Genomic DNA, 23706 nt, shown 5'->3' on the forward strand with positions numbered 1-23706 from the left:
TTTTTGAAGTCTCTTCTCTTTTATAGAAGGCTAGATGAAAAAATAATATTTCAACAAAAAGCTTGAAATACCTGTTTTCCATGTGTCTCCTAACAATCTTAGTGAAAAACACACTAAATTGAGATTTTTTATGAATATTGACTAGTTAAACCAATGAAATACATTCTATGTTTGTTTTTCTTGTATATCCAAAACAGACAGCCATTTATACAGTATGCCAGGGGAAACACAACTACATGTATAAGATGATAAAATCTTGAATAAGATTTGTCAAAACTTAAAGCTGGCAAATAGTTCATCATGATAATGTGTTCTATGTTGCAAGTTTCAAGTCGACATTTCAACAACTTCATAGAAAACTACCTAAAACCTGAAGTCTAACCTTTGATGCACACAGACTGAAACACTAAATGCCCCTCTAATGTCATTTGCACAACAAAAATATTGATATATTCAATTTTTGTGATATTTTATAAAAATCTTTTAAGAGAACATTGTATTCATTTCATTTTCTTTCTTGTGAAAAAAGGATAACATTTTGGGACCAAACTGCTATTATAAAATTATTCATCAAGGTTTTATATTCAATATTTTATGCTGCTATCAAGGAAATTAAAACCCAAACTATAATAATCTTAAATGAAAACATTTCTTTTTTCAAACTGGGACCACATAAAATTTACCCATACAAAACCTGTTTTAGAGACAAGAGTACACAATTTGAATACAACAAAATGTGTTTTTCTACAATATTGTATATAGTTGATGTCATCATGGAAAAGAGGTAGACAATAAGAGGTTATAACACAAAATATTTATTGCAATGTGAAAAATAAATAATTGTACAACAAATCGGTGCATGAGTTTATAGATAGCACTATTGGTGCATAAGAAATGTACAAATAATATACAGTGAAAACAAAACACACTGCACACAAAACATAACATGCAAATAGTAAGCTTGAATAAAATGACTGTATCTTCTGTCAACAGTTTTGTTCTAATAATCAGTCTTCAGTAACAAGCAGCTCTTAAAACTCTTCAATAACAAGCTTCTCTCAAAACTCTAAGACTACACTAAACTAAGAGTATTTTTTAAACAGCAAAATACAAAATTCCTTAAATAAATAAAAACGTTTTTATTTTTCTTCTCGAATTCTCTTTGATCATACAACTATCTTTACTGCATAAATTAGTCAGAAAATTGTTGTTCATAAAATTCTGTCTTTTCATGTCAGTATCTTCCTCAATCATGACTTCTCTGTCTTTGTCAGCAACAGCACTCTCTGTACACACACACATAATGTGCTGAGTTATTAAGGGGAGATAACACATTATCTAGCCATGTTATCCAAGGGAGATAACACATGAGTCAATTGTTATCAAGGGAGATAACATGTTTTGTCTGTTCATATGAGCACACCTGTCTCTGAACAATCACTCATAGAACTGAAGTGTTGTAGTTGTCCTCCAGCAGAGGTCGCTTTCTGTTCTAGTAAACTTTTCCAAGTAAATTTCTGTTCCATATTTGGAGCTCTGAATAATAACTTGGCATGCCTCATTTGATTGGTGGCAAAGTCTCTCAACAGGAAATGTAAAACAAATTCTGTACCTGCAAAAACAAATGAGGATCAGTTGATTAATATGCTTAATTTAATTGCAAGACTAACACTTATAATATATTCAAAAATTTACACATATATCTCCACATGTCCTTTTTAATATATCTATCAAAATCAAACTTCAAGATTTTGTCAGCAGGATTAAAATAATAAAAATCATCTCATCTTCCAAAATTTTTTTTTTGTATTTTTATTGTTAAATAGAGGTAAATATATATCAAATTAAACCTAGACATAGTTGAATCTTTAAGACAGTGTTGTTTATATACAAAATAAGGATACTTAGTACAATTGCCTATGAGACAGCTATCCACCAGAGTACAAAGAACAAAAGGAAAAACTAATTTATAAATTGCTTACCATGACTTCTCAGAGCCTCAATTCCATTTAGGTCCTTCAGATTTAGTGGTTCATGAATGACTTTTAGGTGTCCATCATGGTCATGTTCAGTTTCAACTAACAAATCAGAGAATAACATTACATGGACCTGTAATTAAAAATAGAGCATGTTTTAGCAATAGATTCATTTGAACAATACAGCGTAAAATATGATCAAAACTTTTATCTGTACACAATTACAAATGGATAAAATCTTCTCCAAGCTCTGTTATCTTGTAAAAATTTATATAACTATTGAGATGAACTTCAACTTTATAAACCATGGATATAACTATGATAAAACTATATATTTAGATCTTCCACTAATGGCAAATTTATAATTTGTGCATTACAGAAGGGGAAATAACTCTTACCTTCTTCCACTGGTTGCCTTCACATTTAAACAGTTCACCAGCATAAATCAAGTGTCTTTCTTCTTTACACAACTGAAACACCTAGAAACAACAAAGTTTGAATATAATCATAATAGTGCACCATTAAAAATTTCTTATTCAAATCAAAGAATTTGTATTCATAATTTTTTTTTTTAAAGCTGTCCAGGATATCTTTTCATTCAAATTAATCTTTAATATTTTTTTCTGTTCTTGTTATATTACTTCTGTGTGTATCATTTTACTACATTTTAGTTTGAGGCAAAAGACAATTAAGAATGAAAAAAATCAATCCAGATATACACAAGCGCCTCAAAAAAGACCATCCACATTTTCTTAGTTCAAATATTGAGGTCTTATGTTATAGTATATACTTACAGGCACATTAGGTGGGAAAACCAGTTTATCCTGAATCCTCATAACTTCAGAATCCATTGACCTCATAGAACAGGAAACTGGAACTTTGGAGGGATGTGAACTAACACTGTCAGAACTGGATGACCTTGACTTATGACCTTCAGAAGCTGATGATGAGGTTAATGATGACAGACTTAAAACCTGATCAACACAGCTGTAGTTTGATATTCCACTGACACATTCTTGTAAAACTAAAATAGAGAAATAAAATATATGGAATTGATAATTTTTGCTTTTGTAGGCTAATTTCAAAGATATTGGTGAACCTAAACATTAAATATATTACTAATTTTCAATGAGAATTGGCTTGTAAATGCTCTGCTTACTACTGAAATGTTCTTCAATTTTTTTTTAATAAATATATGTTACAAAAAAAATTAATATAACAAAGACTATAACCCTTTTAATTAAAGTATGTTTATCTAAACAATTAACTGTTTTTATTGTCCACAAATGATGGCTATGCCATAACAATAAGATAACCTACCTTCTACAACATGTTTTAATCCCTGAAAGTCTCGACTCTGATTATCTGTGTTTAGGAAGATTTCTTTAAGGGTCTGGTATAATTCATTTACATGTTGTACAGGTCTGTAGATAAAGGCACTGATAGATGGCTGACCAGATTGCAGTTTGGGTTCCTAAATGAAAAAAATAATTTTGACTTTTAAAATTTAAACATTCACTCAAATTCCTAATTTCTTATTAAGAGAAGTTGTCTGGTTTGTGAAATCTAAACTATTTATTGTTAATTTCTGGTTTTAATTGCATATAAAATCTTATATGGAATGGTTTTTTTTTTTTAAATTGGTATATACATCAGTATTCTTACTTTAAAAACATGATTATAACATGCTTGATATCCTATTTTAAAGCTATTTTTCAAAACATGATATAATGGTGAGCAATTCAGCCTTTTTTTGTTTTCAATTGCAGCATTCTTATTTTAACATATTTATTGACATACCTTAACAAACTTGACAAATTCTGGATTTTTTCTAAGTTCTGCTAATGATTGATTGGCCCCTGCTATTCCTCTAGCATACAAGTCATAAGCTTGACAGATCATGTTCACCTGAAACACAAAGCAAATGAATAATACATAATATATATAAATTTTTCAATTCAATGTATACAATGCATAAGTCGGATAAATTATGATTTCAGTAATTAATGCCATATATGTGGTTTTAATTTAAAGATTGCTACAAAAATTAATGTGGAAAGGATAAAATATATACTTTTTTATTAGTAACATCTATTATAAAGATGGTAAGCTTAAAAACATCATTTCCTATAACCAGTTTAAAGTGACTATTCCTTACCTTAGATTGATAGATCATACAGAGATGCTGTACAAACTGATGACCGTTATCACTACTGGACACTGATGTACTGGTGTCTGTGTCGGAGGAGTTCATGTTGTCCTGCATCTGTTTAACGTGGTATTCTGATATTGTAACCAACTGAAATAAAACAAAAACAGTTATCAAATTTTTGAAAATCATATGATAATTTTGGTATGTGACATGTTCCAAATCAAGGTTTGTTCATATGAAATGTAAAAAAAAAAATCCCAAGGAAATCATAATTGAAAAATTAAAAGTTCCATAAGAAAACTTTTGGGACCAGCTAACATTTCTGTTTCAGTTTCAGTTTAAATTTTTTGACAGTGGTTTCTCAAATATGAAGTGATTCCTGGAGAATTTTTACTATTGAAAGATGTCAGCAAAAAATTATTGTAAAGATGTTATACTTTTCTGTTTGAACTTACCTTTTCTACATTCTGGAAGAGTGCTGAGTGTTGTAACTGAGATAGAATACAGTGACGTAGAGGGCGTGAGTATCTCTGTATCCCAGCATGCATCAGATCAATGAAGTCCATCTCTACAGTGAGCAGACGATGAATGGCTTCCTGTCGCCTCTTCTCTGTTGATTGCACTGTCTGTAAATGTTATTAACCTTTTATTATATTATGTCAACATTCATTTTTTTCGGTCAGACTGTAACAATTTAAGATTTTAGGGAATTCTGTTTTATATTCTTGCCTTTGTCTACACCAAATGAAATGAAAATGTTTACAGTAACACTACAAAATATGAAATCATAGCTGAACTTGAAATCATTGAACACTTTAACTGAATTTTTTTAGAAGTCATTAAAGAAAACAAGTGAATAAATAAATAAAATTTTCATTTTTAAGCTGTGTTTTTTAGATGGGAAACTGGTCCTTACCTGATATCCATTACAGAGAAGTGGTAGAGGTGTGCTGGTTATCAGGTTACTCGGTAATGAGTAAATCCCCTCGTCAACAGAGAACTCATTCTCTTTACAGTCATTATCTGAGTAATCAGCATCAGATCCATCATGCTGATCACAAGTGTTTCTCATGGCAACATAGTTCTTATTCTGATAATCTGGTACCCTGTTAATAGGATAATCCAGTCCTCCTATGTTCTGGTACTCTGTCACTCTGACATCCTGTTGATGAACTGGTACCCTAGGGAAGTCTGCCAGCTTTCTTGTGTGCATGTTTTGGTAGGTATTACAGTCAATGTTTTGGTAATTCTGCATAGTTCTGTAGTTCTGGTAATTCTGTAATTCTCTCATGGGAAGATAATCATAGGCTGACATGGAAGGCTGTTGATTGACCTCAGTCTTATCTAATGTTTCAGTGGAAACCTGTTTTAATCTTTGGACTTCTACAATGAGATGTTGTCCTCCATTTCTGTAATAAAAAAGACCATTTAAATACATAGTAAATTAACAATCTGTTTTTTACTTAAAATATTTTGAAGAAATAATTGTATATTTACCTTTTTTCTTTCTTAAGTTTAATTCAGAAAGCATATTATTTAAAATATCATTTCAAACAAGGTTAAAGGTCGGCAATTCAAAAATGTAAACAAATTCATTGACATGTATTCATGAAGATAACATCAAAGTCCTGTTTACTATACTTACTTGACAAGTTTTGCCACACTTCCAGCCTGTGACCTTGACACATTCTGTCCATTGACCTTGATGATACAATCCCCAGGATGTAAACCAGCTGTCTCAGCAGGGGAAGCCCTGTCAACTCTTCCTACTTTTACAGGGGATTCCTCCACAACAGAGAATCCATAACCATGCTTCCCTCTCTCCAGTGTAATCTATAAATAAAATTAGTAAGAGTTTATGATTCAAATTCACATAAAACTTAATCCCTTGTGTACTTTTAACTTCAAGGGCTTAAAATCTACCTTTATAATAGCTGTCATTTTTATCATTCTTCTTTAAAAATTTTATTTATATATTTCTATTCCTTTTATTTTTCTTTCACACCTCCAGTTAAGCTTGTTAAAATAATTCTTGTGTTAAATGTTAAGAAATTGTACTGAGAATTTAGTATTTGTTCCTTGTATATGAAGAAAGGGAGATAACTGTACTTACTGTAAGAGATTCCATGCCCCAAACATCTTGGTTAACTTGTGGTACTGGTTGATCTGTAAACCAAAAAAATATAATCTGAATACAATTATACATGTAAAAGTCCTTAATAGAACTTCATAAAGAGATTTTAAACGAATTAATGTTATACTTTATACAGTATATTATATTTGTTGGTCTGTTTCCTTAATCTTAATGACATTTTTGCACCTGGACATTAAATTACTTACAATTTCTTTGAAAATTAATAAATTTACACATAAAAGAAGTTTGTTTGACATGATGAATATTCAATTTTGAATGTGGCTTCTTAAACATTACACTCAACTATAATTGTGTCAATTCTAAAGTGTTGTCACACTTAAAAAGCACTGATGAGTATTATTAATTATAATTGTTGTCAGTTTTGTCACCTCCAATAAGTACTTTTGAGTATTTCTAAATCTAACTCTGATATATTAATCTTTCTTTATGACTTAATATGTAGTATACAAACATGTATGTGACTTACGTTTAACTTGTAAAGATCTCTGTTTACTAGATACTTGTAAATGTTTCTTTCTACCAATCTCTTCTGTTAACAAATAATACCATCCAGTAATATCCTAAAATATGCAAACAAAAATTTACATTACAAACTTGTATCACATTATATTACAGAAATATGTTTGTGACAGTCGAAATTAGTTTAAAATAAGTATGTGTATGTTGAGAACAATTCTAAAGGGTTAAAAGTATTTTCCTGTAGTTGAAGGTTCTTGTAGTTTGTATTGTAATTATCATAGGTTTAATACTGTTACTGACAGTTTTTATAATCTAGATCCAATAAACAAGAAAACACAACAATTTCTCAATTGTTAAATGCTAAATTATAAATGTGTTAATACTTCTTTAATTTGTATCTGTCTGCAAGTGCCATACTATTTTCTAACACATGACATAAAGAAATTAATGTGGCAAAAATAAAGTTAACAAAATCATGAAATATTTCACTGCATGTCTGTTCGCCTGGAGGATATAAATTCCAGTCTGACCTTATTAAATACAGTTTACGGTCAAAAAGGCGTATATAATAACAATAGTCTGACCTAATTAAATACAGTTTACAGTCAAAAGAGGCGTATATAATTACAGCTTACCTTGTTTGGATTCAGCAAGTGTCGGACTCCAAATGACATGCAGCCAAGAAATTCACACATGCTAAAAATGTAAAATAATTAACGTTTTAAAAATAAAGTGTAACTATGCATAAATAAGTCACAAAAACTTCAAAAGGACAAATTTGCACCTATTTACCAGATTATATCTAAATGTGTCCATTCTATGAAATAGATTTTAAATAAAGTTTCAATTTGACGATAGTTAAAGTCTTGTAAAGGTGTCAATTTAATTCACAAAATTTCAATTTTCTGTCATTTCTAAATGTGACAATAATAGACTGTATTGTTGGTTGATCTCAATGGATAAACATCAAAGAGTCACACATGTGAGATCAAAGGGAGACTATCCAGCAAATTATCCTCAATGTACCTGATAAAATCTTTTACAAGATCAATATCTATTGACTTTTGCTACCAAAATGTGACAAATTAGTGGTTGTGAAAAAAATTTTTGATATTTTTAAAGATAAAAGTTACCTTGAAGATTGATCCTTATTCCAAACAGAAATATATAATCTCTTGTGATAGTCTTCTTCTAACAGTTCACTGAAAAAAACAAATATAATGTTTCAAAATTCACATCAATAATAACTTTTTTTTTCAAAGTCAAACTATTTGTTTAAAATGTACCAAATAAAAGCTTAATATAGATTTTTTTTTTTACCTCCCTTGGTAAAATGAATCAATTTCAAAACAGATTTTGTCTATAATGATATTCCTTTTTAAAATATAATTTTCTTTTTTTTTCAAATCTAAATTCTGATTAAATAATAATCCATAATTTTAACAATGTCTGTCTCAGTATTGACAGCAGCTGCTGTTAATAATAATTTAAAAATTAATAAATGTTGACCAGACTTCTAGAAACAATGACCACCAACATGTGCATGTAATAAAACTCTGAATCAAATGTCCTAAAATCACCAAGAGATATGGGCTTCAATTTGTTTGTCCCTACATGTTCAGAATTATTGTAATAAGCTTAAACCCTAGTTCATCAGCAGGAGTCTTATAGTGTTAATATGGAAGGACAAATGTTCGGTATTCAATGTTCAATGGATTTCAATATCTCCAAGTGTGGAATCATAGAGAGGGATTAAAAAGTGACTGACCATTTAATTCTTAACAGGTTCAGACATAAAAATTCTGGAAACAGATGCGGGAATATTAATATCAAATGTTCTAAGGACAAAGTACATATTAATGGCATATTAAAATCTTTGGACTAGGACAAATTAGAAAATAAAGAGATTTGGTATGATTATAATGAGACAACTTTTTACAATAGATTATCGAATGTGTATAGCACACCAAAACATTAACCATCACTTTTCTTCACCTATTCTTTTGAAAATCTAAATTTATATTTTTTTAAGAAGACTTTACTATGTCAATCGTTTTATCAAATACAATTGGTAGTTTAAACATTTATTTATAGTGGATTGGGAAACCAGTTATTACAACTTATATTAATCCCTTTCCACAGCGCTGCCTTGAATTGGTAATAAAAGTTTATTTTCTATTGAGATTATAATTTTCAGAATACAAAGCCTACTTTTTATGTAAACAAATTTCAAATATTTATCAAGAAGGAGACTTGCAGAGTCAACAAACAACACAAAAGCCATGATTTTCTCTCTATTCCTCCTCTTAAGTAATTGTTATCAACACAAGTCTAGGTGATAATTTGTCTTTCAATAGAACTCTACTATTACATGTATTTCTATAGAATTATGAAGCTACCATTGAGAATAGCCTTTTATGTTCGAGGATTAAGATTATCTTATGATCATGTAAACATCTAAGGTGTGAATCTTTCAGGTAAAATCTACAGGTACCGTAGGTTACTTTGATGTTGGATAGGCAGATTAACTAATGCATTATCATGTTGACACAACATTCAAATTATCCAAATAACAAAAAATACTTTTTATTTATACTTTTTCATTTCTTAATCTACAAAGGTATAACAGCATCTCTATTCCAAATACTCTTTATGTTCTTTAATTTATTAAACTCAATAATTTTGTTCATATAAATTAAATTATCAATTTTATATATTTTGTATCCCATTATTAATCCTTTAACTCATACTAATTAGAAATATGCAAATGACTTGGCAAGTTAAATAACACTGGCACTGATTCATCATTGTAATGATCCTAAATGACATCTATGACTTTTTGTTTTAACTTGTTTTTACAGTTGCTAAAAGCACCTAACAGTGAAATATTTTTAAAGTCATTTCAAACCAGACATAAAAAACAAAATATGAAATATGCAAATTTGAGATTGTGTTTTAGTACTCACAAAGAGAATTTCTCATCATATAATGGGTTGTTGGTTTCACCTCTAACATCAGTTTTACACCTACATCTCTTACTATCATCAGGAATCAAAGACATCTGAAACAAAAAATATGTATATATAGAATATTAAAATAAGATATACAATACAGTTTATATGTATTAAACATTAAAACTAAACAAACAATCAAACATATATGGTATTTACTTTTATTTAATAAAATTGTGAAAAAGACAAATCGATACATGGTTAAGCTTTTATCTTTTCATTCTTTCATATTATTAAAGATCTCTATTTTATAGGTGTTATATCTATATAATGAATGCTGAAGTTAAATTGACTTATCTCCCTTTGATAACAGTAAACTTACTTTGACAAAAGAATCACACAGTGGTCTTTGTTTTGAGGACAAATGTCTGCCTTGTACAACTGAAATATAATATTAATAGTTTAAATAAAAAAATAATCCTGATAATGACAATACACAATAAAGAAACTTTTATAAATAAACAAACAAAACTAATTAAAAGTAAGTGCATAAACTTTTCATCTTTGAAGATGTTTTTTTTAATCTTTTATAAGCTACCAATTGAATTAGTATTTGAAGTTTATAATCCTTTTATTCTATTACATCATTGCAATTTGAGAACACTTTCTAGATTTAACTTTAAAGACAGTTAGTATCCCAAGCTGAAGAAGACCACAGGATATCTATCAAAACCTACTAATTAATTAGTATTCTTACCATGGACAGTTAAATAATTAATTAGTATTCTTACCATGGACAGTTAAAAGTCCAAAATTCATATAGGCCGAAATCTTTAGCTGACCTGAAAAAGAAAATAAATATGTAACTAAAAATAAATATGTTACTAAAAATAAATATGTTACTAAAAATCAGATTTTATCATGAAAATCTATATTGATTTAAGTTTAAAATGTGCATTTTCATTCAAGATTCTTTTACTCAAACATTCTGTTTTTTCTTACATTGATGCTTAATAGCAACATTGCACATTGCCCATGTACAACCATTTCAATCCTATAACAGTGTTCCAGATAGGACTCCAGGTAGACCATGCACAGTTGAAAGACAATGGTCACATTATTTTGACTAAAGGAAACAATATGATCAATTTTTTGGATAAAAAATCAAATAATTGAATAACGTCTATGACTGAAACTATTTTTGACTGTCAAAAACTTTTTTAGTGTTCAAAATGATACTTCAGCACCAGAAAAAAATCAATATTAGTGAAGACAAAATGTGCTGTATAATATTTACAAACAAAGATAACTTTTTTCTCCAAAGTGACTTAATTTATATACATCAAGACTTAAATCATACCTTTAGTAAACATTCCTTTTTTCGAAACACTAATTTCACTGTTTAGATAATTGAACATCATTGAAGAATTTCTCGTCATTTCATAAACTTGAGATAAATATCCTTTTTTTTTTAAATGTTTACATATATAGGTGCAATCCAACAGTCTTAAAATCCCTTCCAACTAATACATGTAATACATCAAAATTCCATAATAAGATCATGTGCTACTTGCAAGGTGTTTGTTTACATTTATCTAATTATCATAAACTTTTGATTAATGAAGGATTTTGATTGGTCAATATTTTTAAACTTGTATATTTCACCTATTGATCACCTAAGAAATAAACACAGGTGTAAACTTAGACACTTTCCTGAGTACCAATACATGACACTTTATGATTATATTGATGCCAAATATCAACAAATCATAATTTATATGAGTGACATTTTCAATATGTGAATACCTTCAACTCATAAAGTTTAATAATTTTGAGGGTCCTTAGCTTACAAATGTGTATGAATTCATCAAACAAGTGGCTTTGTTCAAGAGTAAGTATAATCTGTAATCTGTAATCTATCAAACTATTGCCCTGGTCAAGTACCAATACAGTCTTGAAATTATACAAGTTAACAGTAATTTGAAACTAATATAAAGTAATAAATTTTCCAAAGTATCAGAAATATAGATCTATATAATAATGTTATTTACATATCTTTATTACTTTAAAGGGTTGAACAATTATTACTTCAAGAAAGCCTTTTAATTTAACTATAATTTATTACATTTATAGCAATTTGTAAGTTTTGAATCATAGTGAACATTAATAAATAGATATAAAAATCATATTTATATAAATTATCTGCTTCATTGCAAAGTTATAGTATTTGTTGAAGGAATTGTTTGAGAGGAAACATGTTTAACTTGTATGATAATTTACTCTGTATCCAATGTCCATATGATTTAAATGGTCAGTGACTGACCAGTTTCTTTATGTTCTTAGTTATTATAAAATTCTTAAGGAGTAATCAGTTACAAAAATGTCAAGTTTATTATAAAAATACAATGCACCAGTTTGATTAAAAATCATTACTTTTTAAACAATAAAAAGTATTTCAGTTCAATGACTTCAATTTCAAATATAATTCAAACTTCAGTTTTTGGGAAAAGGGCACCTGTTCCTAAACAGAAGCTGGCAATCCACCTTATAATTAGTATAAAGTGGTACACACCTGAACCGTTAGTGTATAGGAATTTGAATGTCTTGGTGATGAAATTTGAAATTTTTAAAATTTGAAAACAGCTGCTAATGTTAGTAAACATAAAAAGAGAGTCAAAGTGGCATAGTAAGGGGTGGAAGGTCATTGACCTAGGAGAGCATATAACACAAAGAGATAGCTATCATACAGGACTGTTGTTAAATTATCTCATCACAGAAGGACATTTCTTAGCTTCTTATTTCGTAAGCATATTGAATTTAAACTAACTATTCCCCCTTCCAGGAGCCTCATGATGACAGTTGCACCTGTCTTTTCTTTGTTAGGAAGGTAAATTTAGGGTTGTAACATGACATAAAATAGATCTTATCTCCTACATATGTTGGCTGCTGGTCATGTAAATTATATGTAATCTTATCAATCAATTATTTTTGGGAATTTGAATTTGAAAAAAATCTTTTATTAGCCCCTAAAAATTATAACCTATATTAGATAAAGCAGAATAAGAAAATAAATTGCACATTGCACTATGAATAAATTGTTTTGTTTTGAAGCAAACATCAAACCCTTTACTATATGCCATGTCAGGTCTAACCATGTGACAGCAGGCAGGTGTTTGTTGTATGTAACAGCACTGTATTTTTCTTCCAACAAATTTCTCAACATTATGAGGATTTACATAAATAAATCAAGGTCCCTTTGCATATATTAACCTGTGGTCCATTAATCACAAACATAAACTTTTCCCTCTGATACATTACGCTTTTTATATGAAAAATGAAATTTCAAATTTTTAAATCTTCCTCAGGTGATAAAGATATTACAGCCCTTGTGTCGGCCACGCGACTTGCCAACATGTTAACCACAATTTAATACCACAACAATAAAACCTTAGGTAATCTATTTAACTGTTCACAATAACTTCTCATACCTGTTGATCTTTACCCTTTCAATTTATATATTTTCATTTAAATTTAAAGGTGAGACATTTGAATTTATCAATATACTGACAGAAATGTAAATAAAATTGACAAAAGATGTTTAATATTTTACATTGTGGCTAGCTTAGCTCTAGATATTGATCAATTATTCAGGGATGTGGGTATGTGGTATGTGACAGTGTTTGCATCAACAACTTCATTGTTAAAGAAGATATATTATCCAAAAAAATTTATGAAACCTTTAGTTTTCAGCAGTGATTTTGCTAAGCTCCTCATTTTCATCATTTACGAAACGATTTTCAAAATGACAAAAATATTTCAAATCAATTTCGTCAATAAAATTTTTCAGATACACAACAATCTGGACACCTGACAAGTATGATCAAGTGCAGATGACTTTGGATGACCAGTGTCCAAACTAATGTCAAAAGTTATTTTTATTTGATTTGAATAGATGACCAGGACTCATTCAATATATAAAATTACAGATTCAATTTAAGAATATCTAGTTTGCATTTTTATGACTTATTTAAGTTCTCATAAAAAAGATTTAAAAGTCAGATGAAATTTGACTTATTTACAATGATGACCGATCATTAATGTAAAAATTCTCATGAAATTGTACTTGGTAATTGGTCTACTTTGAATGACCTATACATTTTACACTTGTCAATGTCAAAATAAGTTCATGTTTCCAATGATGAAATATTCCAACTAATTTGTATTGCTAGTGTGTCTTGATTAAGCATTATATTTCAGAATTCTTTACAATCTTTGAGAATTTTATATGGGTTTAGGAGTTCATAAAAGTCACAAGGTGTAAATCATACACAGTGTCAATTAAATCTGATCAGATCAAATTTGTCATAAAAAATCGTAGAATGTAAAGATATTACCAACTGTTCAATGGTCAGTTTCCTTTAATTGTCCTAATAATCTCTGACCATCAGAAGACAGGGTTAAACTATGTCCTGGTCAAGTGTCCAGTTAGATCAAAAGGCACAGTAGGAAATTTGACAGTTTACAAATTTTATGGTCATTTTAAAAGTCCAAGGTTTTAATCTTTAGTTTAAATCATCTAATTTTTGTATGGATGAACGGAAATAGGTTCACAGAAAATATGTGTACAATTCATCACCTCAATCACAAAGTCAGAAACCTTGGAGAAAAACTGAGTTTTAAGATTCTATCAACAAAAGAAGCAAAATATATGTAGTATAACATGATCAAGCCATATTCATTACAAATGTTCTCCTACTGTCTTGATGTGAGGAGAACAAAATCAAATAAATTTTTGCACAAATTTGAACTCTGATTATACCTATTTTATTTTCCAGAAATCAAAGCTTAAAGCAGTGTTATCAAGTTTCAAACTACTTGACAATAGGAAGTGATCATTACTAAAGCCTTTAATCCATATCAAGAGTTAATTTCCTTATAGCAAACAGTCTGACGTAACTATCTCTCTCCTGAGAGGACGATTTGTACCAACCATGGAATGGACTTTCAACTGATATCTAAATTATCAAATATTATCACAACCCCACTGATAATTAGGGAAGCATGTTAACAATGTTAGATGTAAGATACTGGTGAAAACTGGTGTCAATTAGAGGGTTCTGTAATGATCCACCTTGTCTTACACCTGTTCCAAGCATAAATATCTTACATACTGAATGTTAGCAAATCTTTGAATAGATGTCAGAATTTGTCCCCCTTGTCAGTCCCTTTGAATGGAATAAAACAATATTTAATTGAAAGCCTTACCAAACCTTTTTAAACCTAACTATTACATCCCTGGAGTCTGCTGTGTAGACAATTTAAAAACATACCATGAAATGTGTTAAGCAGATAGCATCATTAGAAAGTTCAAATGTTAATATTTATACAAAAACTTGTTAGTTTGGACATGGTGTGGACAATTTCAATGACCAGTGTGGGCAAAAGCAGCTGTTTTCTGTCACTATACAATTTATTTATTCTAACTGTCCAGATGAGGAATTTGTCAGCCATAATTAAGATCTGTCTCACAAGACAGAAGGTTATAAATGTGATATATTTCTAGCAACATGTTGCACCAAACTCAGAAAGGAAAATACCAGAATCATTTTCAGATGATAAGTTTTATTTTTTTTTCATAAAAATATCCAAAAATAACAGAATAACCCACAATTCAAATGCTTTGCAGGTAAATTTTATAATTTAGACCCTCCCCCAAATCACTGGTTGTCATATTGTTCTACAAATTGTGAATTACTATAAACATTTTGTACACATTAAAGTACAGAAAATTCCCTATAATGGCCATAAAATATGTCAAAGAGTGACCACTGGCCACAAGAAAACAGCATGACAACAATTACCAACTACACAAAAAAAGATCATAATGGGCTTAATATGACCCTGTGTTCAAATCCCCACAGTAGGTGTCTAAACAGACACAAACTAAAATATCCAGGAAATACCCACTAACACATCAAGAAATCAGCCATTTCCAAATCTATTACACACAGGAAATGGACATTGATAAGAATTGTATAATGTCCAAAAATTGTGTAATGACAGAGATATTTAACTTGACCACTCTATCATTACAACACATTGTAAACTTATCAACAGACAATAAAATCAAATCTTTATAACTTTAATTACTATTTAAATACTGAATTTTATAGTTTAAACTTCTGACTGATGAATATATTGGAAAATACTACAATTTTAAAGATTTTGAGATGGTGGATTTTAAATTTTATCATTCTATGAAATGTTCTATGATTTGAGTTCAACTTTGTATTTTAATCTATCTCATGCAAAAAAAGTTTAGATTCTAAATGTGGTTTAGTTTGAAAATATTGCATTGTAACATTATTCTGTATTCGGTGTGCTAAACATAAAAAAATCTAAATTTTCAAATTAGAATTTTGCGCCAGGGGAAGTTTAAAGCATGTTTTTCTCCATCTTGATAATCATATACCTTGATTCTGCAACACTTTCAGAGGTTTTGTCTTTGACTTGGGTACCAGTCTCTGATTATTGTTGTTGGGAACCAGAACACCAAATGGTCTGCCCTGGTTACTGTGTTGGGAACTACAGCTGCCAGGATGGGAATCCTCGGTACCAGATGAAGTCCTGCTAGGACAGGAATGGTTGGCCTTTGGTGTTGAACTTGACTGTGGATACGAACTGTCTGGTTGTAGGCTACACACATCATCTTCAAGTCTCATCTGTTTAATGGGACTGGCAATCTCTTCATAAACATGCTCCATTATAGATTGATAATATGGACTGTAAGGGGAGGTTACTGCATAATCTGAAAAAAATCAAAACATGTATTAGTTTAATCCAACTTGGTTTTGTAAATTGCTGCAAGATTGAAATGCAAAAGTTGATAAAATAAAAAAGATAAGATTTTATCCAAATTTCCAGTACATAATTCCAGAATGGTGAAAACATTGTAATTGGTCATTCTAATAATTTCCATCAAGTTAGGTTTAAATAACAGCCAAGTGAACACAATTTTATATCACAAATTTGCTATCCATAAAAATACCAACTTCTCATTTTGATAGTTTTCTTTTTGTCTGAACATGGAAAGATTTATATATATTTCTGGTTGTGCAAGTTGTTATATGAGCTGTCACAAGTATTATGACAAGATCCTACCCAACTTTCAACTTTTGTATCAAATCTTTCCATCTAAAGATAACTGTTTAACTATTGTGGACTTAGGCTGACCACTTAAACAATAACACATGTCAACATGTGCTGATTTGATCTGGGGTAGATATACAATTCTTCTTCCAAACTGCATGTGCCCTGGGGGTGTAAGCATGAACAATTACATGTATATCTGTGTATGAACAATTGAATGACACAAATACAAAATTATGTGACATTTTACAACTGACTTCATTAGGGAAACATCAATATAAATAAGTTTTTGTGTATTGGTACATTATACATGTATGTATGTTACAGGTATTTCATCTTCAAACCATTCCTAGACAATAAACTTTCATTATTATATTCCTTAGGTCTAATAAATAGCCTTATTCAAAATACTGATGTAAATTTAAATCTTCATAAAGCCTACCTTTCAAGAATCCTTTGAGTTTTGAAGCCTGTAATTTTTTTAACAGCATGCTTGTATTAATTCCATTTAATTTATTTTTGTGTATTTCTTAGGTTATTGTGTTTAACGGTTAGATTGTAAATTTTGGCATGTTACTAACTCTTTATATTAAACTGATTCTGTCCAGATTTTGTGTTACTGTAAGTTTTTCTTATTAGCATCGAACCAAAAAACATCTCTTTTTCTTCATATAAAGTAAAATTATTCTATTTCTAGTAATTTATCTATATTTTTAAAACATGGAAAAATGAACTTGCTTATTCATTATGTTACTTTTTTTAACCAATTATACAACCACAATAATATTATCAAATAAAATCATATCATTTGCTTGAACCTAAGGCTATCTGCTCATTAAGTTATTATCTAATTTGTGCATGATGATAAGGAATGACACTCATCTTCTACTTCATAATAGGTCTTTATCTTAATTGAATGTCAGGTATGTTCTCCACAATACAACTTCAGATGTTATCAGGAACATGGATTTAGGGGACTAATTTACTGCTCCTATTTAATTAACCTGAAGAGGTTCAGGGTCACTGAAATTTTAAAATATTTTATCTGATGTCAAAACTACGAAAATTTGAACATGACAGTCAGAATTCTTCACTGTGTCCATATCCAACAGAAGGGTGTGGTGGGATTTATGAGTTGTGTCTGATTGACTTTAATATATATTTTTTATAAATTTTTTTTTTAAATGATCTTGATGTGTATTAATTATGATATATATATAAATTTCTGGTTTATATTTTATTATTTGCAGTCTTTAATTCAAAAGTTATCTGTCGTTTGTTTTTTCGTTCATTTATTTTTTTACCTGAAACAGGCTGTTAGTTTTATTGTTTGGATTGTTTTACAATGGTGTTTTAGGCCAGGGTCTTTTAAAGCTGACTATGTGGTAAGGGTTTTACACATTGTTGCAGGATGTATTACTATGCCGCATGGTGACCTATATAGCAGGTAACATAGTTGTTCATATGGTCTTTGATGGATTTCATTGGCAATATTATACCACATATATATTCTTTTTATATCTCTTTATTTTTTGATGGAGTAAGTATTAATAGTTTAACAACCTTTACACATGTTTTGGGAATCTCTACCTAAACAGCTGAGGAATGAGAATCACAAAGACCAATTAAAGAAAACTGAAAACTTATAAATGCACACATTTGGATTGGTTAACTCGGCTGTTAGTCCAAATGCAATATTGAAAAATTCAAAAACGCTGATTACTGCAGCTATTAAACAACATCAGGAAAAGTTCTGAACACTGTTTATACCATTTCCTACCCGTATTTAAGTATTCAAACACTAATTTTTTGTCTTGCCTACTTGTTTTGAAACCTTACGACAAATTCTTATATATATGCCCCTTGCAAGTTCAAGACATCCTTCTGAGTAGACATCTCTGATTGATGACCATCATGCAACATCAATTGGTCAATTTTTGTACATCGAAAAAAAAAAGAAATATTTATCTTTATCACAACTTGTTATATCCAGAATCTTTATAATGTATCTCAACACCACATGTTACTCTTCAGAATAAAGACCTGTATTTTCCCATAGTCATCAGTTTAAAATGATCATGACAAAATGTTATAAATGTTTGCATAGTTTTATTCAAGAGCACACAACCTGAATGACACTGTTTGATACAAGAAATCATATCCTAGAGGAACGCTTTAAATTGTATACAGTCTGGCTATTCTTAATCCCTCTAAAACATCCAACACAACAATACTTAAAGTCACTTAATATCAATCTACTAGTTGCTTTGTGGTCAAATCTCCGCTGAGGGTTAAACTGAGGTTATGTTTTCAGTTAAAACATACCTAGATTGCATGCTATCATGGTTGACATGCTCTTTTGAATCTGCACTGTATGATAAGTACTCTTATTGCTTGTTAACGGTCAATGGGTCTTTCATAGAAGTTTAAATCTACCGTGGAATATACAAATAATAACTGCCAACTTAGTGCAGAAATACAACTTAAAATAATTGAATCTAATTTGGAAGTTCCAGTCTTTTTTTAAGTAAAATTTTTAGTGTCAAATATGTTAAATTTATTATACAAAACAAAGATAGTTCCCCCATAATTCCAAGTAAATGAAAGGGCTTTTGTGGTCAGAAAATTTGATCTTTTATTTAGTGCAGGTCTGGTGCAGATTCATAGGCAATGTGAATCTTTCAAGCATAATGGTATTAATCCTTTTACAATTATCCCATTATTGTACTACATATATCTATGAAGTGTACTATACATTGTAAAAACCTTAAGTGATGTGATATGAGTGCCAATGAAAAATATCCACATATTCATAAGACAATGCAAGTATTAACAAGTTCTGAGGCCACAGTAAAGCCTGATACAATGAGCAAACACATGATACCTTAAGGTGGTACCAAACACTTTCACTAAAATTAATTTGGCTTGTTTAAATTTCATAAAATTTTGACAAAGTATATACTTTGTCCCTTTGACAAAAATATAAAAATTTCAAATAATTTGAACCAACCGTTTTTTTCAGAAAAATTACACTGGTTATATAGCAATTTGACAAATACTAATTTTGATCATTTAGTAGCTTAATATTCCCTTAACAACATAACGTAATTAAAAAGTTTAGCTGATTTTACAGAGTTATCTCCCTGTAGTGTTAGGTACCACCTTTAGAATAATAAATCAGATATGTAAGACCCTAGGTGACAATGACAAAATGTGAAACGACACATAAGAGAAAACCAACCTCTTGATTTATGAACCAAAAACCAAAGTGAACCAAGTAAGTCCAAGTTATCTTAATTCAAGTCAACCTTACAGAAATAACATTGTACCATACTACAAATTTATTTAACTTCCTGAACACTGATACAAGAAAGTTAGTTTTTTTAAGGATACAATGGAACTATATATTTGCGAGCAATAAAACTAAAAAGTCCAGACTATTAACTTTTCATAAAAAATTCAAGACTCCAAGGTCATTATTCCACTTAACCTAAAAAATAAAGATATTAGATATGATTTTCCACTAATGATATACAATGTAAGATTGATTTATTTTGGGGTCTAACACCTCTTTTGCACTATTTGCTATCGTGTAGGGAGCGCTAGCTTTTTATTTGTGGAGGAAGCTTAAGCTGGAGTGCCCAAGAGAAAGCCATTGACCTTCCCCAGGAAAACTGACAAAACCAAGTCAATAAATATGGAATCAAACAAACTTGACCTGTCAAATGTTGCCATTTTGATGGGTTCAATTCAAAATTTCTGTGTTGACAGACTATAAGTGATTGCTGTGGATGAAGTTATGCAATACTTAAGACCATTTTGCCACTGTCAGAGGTTTCTTTAATGGATTATGAAAGAACAGATTAACACAATATTCCTTGATCACAGACATACAAGTATCCTCATAGATATCTGGCCTTGAAGTCATAAATCATAAGTCATTTTTTTGTACTTAAACTCTAAATTCAAACAATCAAAATGCTTGATTTTATGTTTTGAGCAGGATTTTTGTGCGCCAAGCACTGAGTATAGTTTTAAGACTTCACTTTTAACATAATAGGTCCATCTGACTTTCTTATGGGATTATTTCAATAAAATATGAATATATGTACATGTATGTCTATAAATAATGAAAATTTAATTGGGAGAACAAGACTGTTGAATAAAAGCCGTCACATGACCATCTCACTGACGTACAAAGTAACATGTACATATTAAACCTTCTTCTAGATAAAATTACCACGTTTAATTGTAAAATAACTATTATTATATTCAAATTTCTGACTTTTCTCAACATTTACAATAATTTATTACCTGTAAGTGATTTATCATTAATATGTCACAATTGTCCCCAAGTTTTACCAAAGATGTGAGAATTGAGCTCTAGTTACTTACCCAAACAATAATCAATCTAAATTGTAACAGGTTAATATAAAGGAGATAACTTCTATCATTATGTTATAATGTCTGAACAGGGCAAACAATGACAATCAATAGAGGTTAATTTGAATAGGGAAAAGGGTTCCCCTTGTCTGATTGTAGTACCTATTCTAACAGGCCATTGTGAATAGAATAAATGATACTTCAATTCAAATACATGTCTTGATTGAGTGGGTCACTAAGTAAATAAAGAATTCAATTATGTGGTAAAAAAGGTTTAAATTTCAAAAGAAACAAAATAGTGTCCAACCATGTTTTATGTTTCATCTTTCAATTAGTATCAATAGAAACAGAACCACATAAAACAGGAGACATCACAAAGTAACTATACAATTTGGAGTGGAACAGGTAAAGTTTGGCTTTACCAAAAAAGTAGCTCCAGAAGGGGGACCAGGGGCAAATATCCCTCTAAATCCACCTTAGACTACAGTAGGTACAAATGTATATATTATCATATGCTTCCAATAAATCCACCTTAAGACTACAGAAGGTAAATAATTTGGTCGCATAATATGTACCTTCTGTAGTCTAAGGTGGATTTAGAGGGATATTTGAAATAACAGAAGGTACATATTATGCTTCCAAATAACATTTATTGATTGCAATTGATTGTTGGTGTTTGATACCCCTTTTAGCACTTATATTTAGGAGATAACTGTATTGTATTTTAAGCTCCGACGACATCAATTGGGGATTTGATGGTCGCAAATTAAGTTTACTGGCGACGCGTTAGCGGAGACAGTAAACGGGTATTTGCGACCATCAAATCCCAAATTGATGCTGTCGGAGCTTAAAATACAATATAGTTATCTCCATTCTAATGAAACTGACAGAAAACAATGTTAAAACATGTATTTAAAATCTGTCATATGCCATCTGCGCTTGCGCGTACGTCCCATAGTATCAATTGTCAATTGATGCCATGTAAGAAAGTGACGTTATCCAATCAAAATGAACGTTACAAACGTTGTTGCATTAGAATGGAAGTTTGACAAGATACAATGTAGAAGCTGCAAGATTAAATGGTAGAGGAACCTACCATAGGCATGACTGGCAATCTAGTCAATTAAAATATTGGAGTGGTACAGACTTCCCATGCGCAGGGTTTGAACTAGTCCAAATAATTCTGCCATTTTTGTACGGCCTTACAATGCATGATAACAAATAAAAAATTGGTCATAGGAAGGCGTAACAGCAAAATCAAAGATAGCCTTTCTAGACGGCATAATTTTTTGAACTAGGTTTGATCTCACAATGACAGGCTAGTGTTTACCGTTGATGAACTAATCCAATAGTTGTGACATCTTGAAAGGCTATTATGGCGTCAAGTCAAAAATTAAAACTAGCCTTGCAAGATGTCATAATCATTTATTTAATTAATTAGATGAACTACATTTTGTTCTACAATATAAGACCACTCAGCAATCTTGCGTATGCATCCAACAACATTTTGAATGATAACAAATAACAGTTACAAATGTAACAGGCAAACTCCATATACATGTACATGTATACAGTGTAAAACATAACTTTTAAAACAAAAGAATATCTAAATAATTATTCATACATTTTAGACATTGTTATGATGAAACCAAATAGTGATTGACCATTACAATTTACATGTATAACAATGCAAAATAATAAACATGTAAAGCAGGAATACATGTCTGACAAGAAAATGACCCTATGGACATTTGTGACACCAGGAAAGTGTTAATAAGGGGGTGTAACAAACAGAATATTAGACTGGACATTACCCTTAGGGTTAGGATACACTATAATTTACAAGTCACACAAATTCTGATATCACAAAAGTGTTAAAAACATGACAATACATAGTAAATACCTGCACTTTTAAAATTTCTTTTTGAATCTGAAGAACCGGAAATTGATAATTTGAGAAATTATTATTGATCTGATACAGAATCACACAGACATTGAGGGTCTGTTAGGTATTTTAATTTAAGAAGAAAATAATGAAAGTTTTGACGTCCGCTCAATTTATAATTTTCTTCTCAATTTTATTCTTGTTTTATTTTTTTTATTATAAACAATTTTTTATGAACTCTGCTATACTTTTCCTGTAAATCATGTTTATTTGTATGACACAAATTCGATTCCCCCTTCCGTACCTCACGTGGTTGACTGCTGTGAAGAACATCTGCTACTCGATGACAAACTGACCAAATCAAATTTTCAAATCAGCAATTTATTATGCAGTTTCAAATAACTAAAATATAAGTTACTTACCTTGCAAAGTCAGTATATATTAAAAACTTTCTTTAAAACTAATAAAACTCTGCAAATCCACGAATTACCGATAAAAATTGTAGTGTTTATAATATCCATTTACACATTGTTGTCATAATCGTAGTTGAATTAAGCGCCGGTGCGTGACGTCACAAGAGCGACCTCTAGTGACCA

The 23706-nt window shown here is 30.0% G+C and overlaps 1 protein-coding gene across 3 annotated transcripts; it reads right to left on the bottom strand.

The window, feature by feature from the left end:
- Window positions 1-799: 799 nt before the first annotated feature.
- On the bottom strand, window positions 800-23706 carry LOC143063326 (uncharacterized). Of its 3 annotated transcripts, none has more exons than XM_076235407.1 (19): window positions 23533-23706; window positions 16166-16501; window positions 10485-10535; window positions 10076-10134; window positions 9709-9803; window positions 7876-7944; window positions 7378-7438; window positions 6750-6843; window positions 6242-6294; window positions 5774-5961; window positions 5045-5537; window positions 4584-4754; window positions 4135-4275; window positions 3777-3884; window positions 3297-3450; window positions 2771-3000; window positions 2375-2455; window positions 1983-2109; window positions 800-1612 (listed from the first exon to the last, which is right to left on the bottom strand). In XM_076235407.1, the coding sequence occupies exons 2-19, from the start codon at window positions 16455-16457 to the stop codon at window positions 1410-1412; spliced, it is 2670 nt and encodes an 889-aa protein (XP_076091522.1). In that variant the 5' UTR covers window positions 16458-16501; window positions 23533-23706; the 3' UTR covers window positions 800-1409. The 3 variants fall into 3 exon arrangements, with proteins under 3 accessions (XP_076091522.1, XP_076091521.1, XP_076091523.1); XM_076235406.1 differs by lacking the exon at window positions 23533-23706 and adding an exon at window positions 16746-16843; XM_076235408.1 differs by lacking the exons at window positions 16166-16501; window positions 23533-23706 and adding an exon at window positions 11054-11193.

The sequence above is a fragment of the Mytilus galloprovincialis genome, chromosome 2 (genome assembly GCF_965363235.1).
Source record: "Mytilus galloprovincialis chromosome 2, xbMytGall1.hap1.1, whole genome shotgun sequence".
NCBI lineage: Eukaryota > Metazoa > Mollusca > Bivalvia > Mytilida > Mytilidae > Mytilus > Mytilus galloprovincialis.

Coding starts and splice junctions, on each gene's coding strand:
- LOC143063326 (XM_076235406.1), bottom strand. Junction 9,804..10,075: donor TGTGTGATTCTTTTGTCAAA/GTAAGTTTACTG, acceptor TTTTTGTTTCAG/ATGTCTTTGATTCCTGATGA. Junction 2,456..2,770: donor TTTTCCCACCTAATGTGCCT/GTAAGTATATAC, acceptor TGTTGTTTCTAG/GTGTTTCAGTTGTGTAAAGA.